Below are 7,256 nucleotides of genomic sequence, written 5' to 3'. Positions count from 1 at the left end.
CGTGTGTCCGTCGGTCGAGTCTCAGGTCGTTAGTGTGTGTGTGTGTGTGTGTGTGTGTGTGTGTGTGTGTGTGTGTGTGTGTGTGTGTGTGTGTATCGAATATTTTTCAAGGCAAAGATACGTTAAGCCCACTGCAGCCTTGCACTTCGCCAGGAGAGGTTGCTGTAACTGAAGCTTCGAGAAATGAACCTATTTCCGACACAATTGTCCAAGTGGTTCGACGCTTAATTCAAAGCTTAATTTTGCCATCACTAGTTTAGCCTTTCTCAGGCTACAACATGGTTAGGCTTTTCAATCACAATCATTCAACTCGAATAAAAACAATATTGTTAACATGAAAATATGATTTTATGTTTGTTGTTTAGAGTTATTCTAAGGCTTTACTCATTGGGAACTCGGTATGAGACACTGTCCAATCTGCCTGTTTTACACACTTTGACCAACAGGGGGTTTGTGTTCTGATGAAGCCCATGATGAAGCCTCATGAGATGAAGGCTTCATCTCACCATCACTAATTGAGTCCATGGAAAAGTGCAGGCTGGTCTATGTAACAGAAACTTAGAAACACAATGGCACACGGCAGCATTGACCGTACCAAAGGGAATGAGAGGGAACAGCCGGTTAAATAGCACAGGGCTGATTAGGGAAGTGGAAACAGGTGAGCAGGTGGGCGGAGGAGCTCAGTTGACTGGATGGAAAGAGGTTACTGCAGGTCAAATAAAGAGAGTTGGATTAGACTGAGGGCATCTGGTGGACAGGTAGAGAATAACAATGAACAGCTGGATATTTTAATTTGTTGAATATCTGACTTTTATTTGGTTAAAGATCATATATATGGAGAAAAACCAAGACACCCATCAACTGTACTTTGTGTTGTGCTTATTTTCAAATGTGATCATGCTCACACCCCAAATTAAGACAGTGTACATGGTTATAAAAGTATAAATATAAATGTATACTTGTGGAACATCAACATTATTAGCATTTTGAGCATTTGACATGTGAAACATTAATGGAAAAAGTAAAATAACTGAAGAAAGGGTCACTTAATTCTCGGATTATAAAAAAATGATTGGCCTTCACAGTCACCATAGCTATACCCAATTGTAATTTTTAACAATTGAGTAGATAGACAAACATCAACAAATACACCTTATTTGAAGAGAACTATACCTATGGTTATAACCCTATTACTAAGTATTTATTTAAAGTCCCTATAGCTCCTGGATTTTGGGCTTACTAGCATGCAGGTTATATTTTATATTTTGACCGACTTGAAGTGAAACAGTGCTCCTTTCAGCTCGCAGAATTAAGTCTTTTTGCCACTGAATACAAGATGGTGTAATTGCTCTTTTTTGTTTTCGTTCACTTGAAGGATATGTTTGATGTCATTTTGGATGAGAACCAGCTGGAGGATGCATGTGAGCACTTGGCTGAGTACCTGGAGATTTACTGGCGTGCGACTCACCTCCCGGGCAACACGCCTCTCAACCCGATGCTGGAGCAAACTCTGATGACCCCGCCTTCTGCCATCTCCAGCCTCCAGGTGAGTGTGTCTTTACCTTTGTAGAAAGCACTGTTTAAATACTGATCCTGAAATCCTGTTTTGAACACGTTGTTTGTTGTCACTGTCTCTACCAGCTCCCATCTCAGATTCTCACTCCTCCGTTTGGTTTTGATTGTCTCCAGTTGTCTTGTTTGTCCTCTCACTCATCCATGCTTAACATTTTTGCAGTTTTCTGAAACACAGGAATTAATTGAATGAACGCTTACAAAATGGGGTGAGTAGTAGGGTTTATGTATATATATTTATTTATATTTGCACTCTCAACCCCAGCAATGCCCTTGTACACTACGCAGCGGCTGAGAAAGTGAATGAACAGCATTTTTATTCATTCTGATCTCACCACAGAAAATATGACGTGTTGTTTTTTTCTTCATTGCATCCCTTCCTTTACTCGATGGTCTCAGGTGAATCACTGCTCCACACGCTTTTCGGGAGAAAAATTCACAAAGCAGTGTCAATTTAAACCGTACCTGAGATTGTCACCTTTGTGAAATTATAAAACGTTTGAATGAAATGTAGAAATCTGAACGCTTATTCTCCCTATTTTTCATTCGGCGCTCGTCCTTTTCCCAGCATGCTTTGTGAATGGTGCCCCAACTCACTGTAACACATGGTGCGATATTGAATGACATGAAAGATTTATGCTTAAATAATGTATTCAACAGAACTAAATGCATCATTTACACAACAATGAACGGAGAGCATAACATCAGCACTGTTATGTTCTGGATTAACCTCCTGACCATCCATACAAAAGTTTCACTGGCATTTTTGTTTTGGTTGTATCAATCTGTGCTCAAGCAGACAAAACACTGGAAACTAAAAAGGACTTTGAAGAGACTTTACCAAAACTGCTGCATGCCAAATATTAACATAGTCAAACCCCTTCTGTTTTTTTCTGTTACTTGCAGATTTTGTATTACATTCAGTACAGAATGTCATGTTTTCTTTTACATTTGAAGCTTCTATTGAGGTTATGGAATTAATTGATGTACATTTTGAAGCATCATTTTAACTTCAGCTGAACTTTAGGAAGGCTAGGCAGTTTTATTTTTAAAGCTTGGTTTATACACAGAGGTAGGTTCAAGGTACTGTACAGAGCAGTTAGAACAACACAGTTTAAAACACTAAAATAAAAGATACATACAAAAATTAAATAAAGAAATATTTATAAATGAATACATAAAAAGTAAAATAATAAAACAATCATGAGGCCTTTGGGATTTGATAAGAAAACGTTTTTTAGACTGCATTAAACAAACTAAGGCATGTGTTTGCAGTCAGTGAGGACTAGAGGAACGATGCAGCAAGCATTACATTTTAATATAAATATGCACTGAAATGTTGTTTAAAGATAGATTTCCTTCAAAGTCCTTCAGGATGTAGTGTTTTATGTTATCGACCCTCTTTGAGTTTGCTGTCTTCTGTTACTATAAAAAGTTTGAGTTGCTTCAAAATCCATCCTGTTCTCAGAGCTTCCTGTTGACTCTCTTTATTTCTTTCCTTCCCCTCCATGACGGTATGATCCTCCAGAACAAGAACCAGCCGCAGCCTCGTGAGGCGGGGGGATTGGAGGGTGAGGAGGAGGCGGGTGAGGAGGCCCCCTCCCCCCTGGAGCAGGACAGTCTCATGCCGTCTGACGAGGCCAGCGACTCCCTGTCCCGCGGCCGGAGGGGGAGCCCGGGCCAAAGGGTGGCTGTGGAGGACGAAGAGGGAGGAAGAAGAAGAGGAGGAGGAGGAGGAGGATGAGTTTGCCTCCCCCTGCCATGCTCGCACTTACAGGGACGTGTACCCCCCCCACCGCGGGCACAGCAGCAGCAGCGCCCATAGTGCCAACGGGCACGAGTCAGAGGACCGGCTGCTGCAGCGCGAGGCCCAGCAGGGCCACAACCAGAGGAACAACCGCCAGCGCAGCCGCCCCTGGCCCCGAGACACCTACTGAGGAACCCCCCCCCCCGGCCTCCAGATCAGCCCTCCAACTGTCCCAAATACACAACTTAGAGATGAAAAAACCTGCCCCAAAATCGTCTCCAAATCAGAAACAGATGCCCAGTTTATAAAGTACACAACTTTAGGTTGATTTTTTAAGAATTGACAGTCACTCTCTTCAAGATTCCCAGATTTAATTATTTGTAGGGGTCGCACTGACCTCTTCAGGGTCAAGTCTTTCAGATTAAAGGGACAATTCCCCACCTTTTAAGTGGATGTCCAATCAGTTTTTATGGTTAATTGAATCAATTGAAAAAAAAAAAAATCCCTCTGTGCATGCTTTATTGATGGAGGAAGCTGGTTCCTCCTGCCTACATTTACCAGGATGCATTGTGTCTGCAGACGCAGGGTTTCCTCCAGCTCCTCCGAGGAGTGAGATGAAACTCTGTGAGATGTGTCTTTGCCCTTGCCATCCTCTGGTTGTATAGACTGGTTCAATATTTTTTAGAGCGGCTTTAGAGCATGCGGGGGGATACTACTAATCTAAGATAAGGTTGCCTGTAGTTCTCCCTTGCATCAAAATACATCAGTCACCTTAAAATGACTGTGCTTGATGCAGGAAGAACAGGTTTTGTAGCAGGAGAACTCAGTTTTCTATCAATATAGCATGCACTGAGGAATATATCGCTTCAATCGACTACATTTACCATCAAAACTGGTTGGATGTTCACAAAAGGTGGTCGGTTTCCCCTTAAAGTCAACAGGGCTACTCCCCTCTGCAATGGAAAGGTTTCAGGCTACCAGCTGTACGCAAACTCAAACTTTAGCTGCTCCGCCTAAAGTTTCTCTATTGTAGGATGTCTCATGTACTGGCCTTAAAATTCCTAAGACTTTTAACTATCTTTACTATTGCATGTTTGAGTATAATTATTTTAAGACTATTTGCACATTGACGTCAGAACAGGAACTGAATGATCTTTACGGATAAACTAATGTAGGAATGTCTTCTTATGGGAAATAGTAATGCATTTGATTACAATGTATATACTGAATGGGCACCTGGTTTTGTTTCATTGCTACTATATTTGTTGGATTTTGTTTATATGGACTTGTTTGTTGTTTTTGGAGAAATGTTGCCACCCATGTGTTTTTACTCTGAAGACGGTGATGGAGACACACACACACACACACACACACACACACACACACACACACGTGGTATGAAGCTGCAGTACATTACAGTGCTTCTTTCTGGGCATCACTCTTTACACCTCTTAAGGAAGACAAAAAATATATAAAAACGAGCACAGAGAATGTAAACACAACTAAGAAAAAGGGAATGTTATCTTTTTAAAGAGTGAATTACTTACCAAACTCGCTTGTTTACATGGAATCATTCACATATTATTAAGCACACGCTGCACACACGCTGCACACATGCACACGCTGCACACACGCTGCAGCTTCAGATCTCCAGAGAATGTAAGCTTGCATGCCTTTTTTGCACCTCCAGCAGCACCACCCGGTGTCTCCAAAACCCAACCGATCGCCCTGTAATTCGATTGTAGCACGTTATTGATTGTAGCATCCACAGTTTCTACACTTAATCTCACCCCCCCGTGTGTATTTGCCACTCATTGCGTTACGTACTGCAGTTATATTCGGGTTTTTATCAAAGCAGATCCTCAGGTGTAAGTCCTACACACTCATCGCGCTCAAATCCACGAATGTGTCGTGCTCGTGAAGGACTCGTAGCACTCGTGACATGATGTCATTCTGTTCCTGCATTATTAATATTATTAGTCCACCAGCCGATGAAGTGTTAACAGCCGGCTTTAAGAGTTACTGGTTTACTGCTTCCATGTCTCACAGGTATCTCTATCTAGTGTTCTGTATATTTTGAAGACAAAAAAAATCAGCATGATTGAAAAAAAAAAAAATCTATGCAAGTGTTGCATGAAATCTGATTGTTTCTTTTTACAGTTAAGTATTTCAGTAATGCATTGATTCTGATTCTCCTCGTTGTCTTGTAGTGATAGTCTTGTCTTTGGGGCTACTCACTCCTCACACCACTAACAACACTATGACTCAAAAATAATAATCAGAACGCATCACTTTATTTATCCACAGACATTATTTGGGTGGACACTGGTTGACGCACTTTTAAAAGTCACTCACTTAAAAAATTGTCCCAGATCAGGCCCAGGATTTATTGTTTTGACGATTAAAAATGAATGAGTGAATCATTATTAAAGCCCTGCATGCTTTAGTTCACCAATTAGCTATTTTCATTATATTTTGGCAGAGTATGTTTTTCAAAGCGGACCAATTTAGCGACTGATAAAAGCAGTTGAAGTTTTTCAATTTATGAAGCACAATTTTTACAACGGTTATCATTTAGTTTCCTCTGTCTTATTCTGTATGCAATACTAAGCTAACATTGAACAACTTTAAACGCCTTAGACCATCTGGACTTCCTCTTTCTGTGTGAGTAGATTTAAAGAAAAAAAAATTGCACTACTTTTTTTTGGGATGGTTGCTTTGTGATGCAATAACTGCACTAAATATAACCGTGTATCCACCAGACTACCACAGCGTGCTAGCGTGACCCAACACGCCTCTTCCCTCTATTTATCAAAAGAGACAGCAAATGTGTAAAAAGTGAGACATTTCCTGCCTGATGCTGTATAGAATGCTTTCTATTTGAAAATAGATTTACAATGCTAAGTAAAAATATGACTAAAAAGAAAATAAAAACATGACATTTTATGTACTTTCAATTGTTTGGGTCCTTTTTTTGTTTCACTATAATACACCCAGTTGTAAATTCACTTCTGAGCAGTGCCGAGAACCTTTGTACAGACTTTTGTATTACATAAACTAACTTGAGGTGGACATTTGTGGTTCTTAGTTAACAGCGTTGGACAGATTAACACACAATTTGGTGAACATATACTTATATGTGCCCTTTAGGATAATCACAATAACTTTAGTGATCCTGACTTTTCATGTGTCAGCACATCGTATACATATGTGGCCACAAGCAGTGTTTACCTACTGCTGAAATCCTGGTTTCTAAAACTTGGAACAGAAGAAGTCTTAGGTACTATTCATTAAGTTTTATCCACACTAAAAGTCTGATGATCTACATTTGAAGTCCGATTTTTTTATTGGTTTGTGGACGTGCCATTTTATTATCAAAACTCCATATTACTCCTGAGCCTCTTACTTGGAGCGCTTGAAGTTTGTGCAAGATATATACATATCTTTTTTAGAACAGATGTCACTCAAATGCGCTGTATTCACTTCATACCATTGTTTATATTAAAAATGATGAATTACAGTTTAGTCAGAGGATGCTTGAAGTAAAAGAAAATGGCTGTCACTTCTGGCATGGGTCTCTTTAACAAAACAAGGTTAAACAGCACTTGGCCTCACATCCTGGATGGTGTTTCTCACGTTGGATAGGCAAGGAGAAGCATTTATACAGTGCAGATCAGTTACACCATCACTTCTACCAAGGAGTCCACATGTACACACCTTTGAAGGAGCAGTCTTTAAATCCTAAAAGCAGTGTGGTAGAAAAAACAAAAACAGACTGAAAACAAGGTAAAGGAAAAAAAGAAATGGGCGTAAATTAACTGGAGACCAAGTCCTGAATGCAAAACAGAGAAATGATGTCCAGGTGCAACACGGTAAAACAGTTTGAGACCCTGATGTGTGTTCAGCTTATTAAGTCCAACTATAACAGCGTGATGGA

The 7,256-nt window shown here is 40.2% G+C and overlaps 1 protein-coding gene across 2 annotated transcripts in view; it reads left to right on the top strand.

The window, feature by feature from the left end:
- Positions 1 to 3,674, top strand: part of cacnb3a (calcium channel, voltage-dependent, beta 3a) — an 18,806-nt gene extending 15,132 nt beyond the window's left edge. The window contains exons 13-15 of one of the 2 annotated variants that reach the window (XM_010779638.1): positions 1,376 to 1,546; positions 3,101 to 3,265; positions 3,297 to 3,674. In XM_010779638.1, the coding sequence (XP_010777940.1) occupies positions 1,376 to 1,546; positions 3,101 to 3,265; positions 3,297 to 3,509 (549 nt within the window). In that variant the 3' untranslated portion in view covers positions 3,510 to 3,674. Of the gene's footprint in view, positions 1 to 1,375; positions 1,547 to 1,735; positions 1,782 to 3,100; positions 3,266 to 3,296 lie in introns of those variants that run through there. The other variant, XM_010779637.1, reaches the window with a different exon arrangement.
- The last annotated feature ends 3,582 nt before the right edge of the window (positions 3,675 to 7,256 follow it).

This window comes from Notothenia coriiceps, unplaced genomic scaffold (genome assembly GCF_000735185.1).
Source record: "Notothenia coriiceps isolate Sejong01 unplaced genomic scaffold, NC01 NC01_scaffold00020478, whole genome shotgun sequence".
Lineage (NCBI taxonomy): Eukaryota > Metazoa > Chordata > Actinopteri > Perciformes > Nototheniidae > Notothenia > Notothenia coriiceps.
This window is presented reverse-complemented; position numbering and strand designations above follow the sequence as displayed.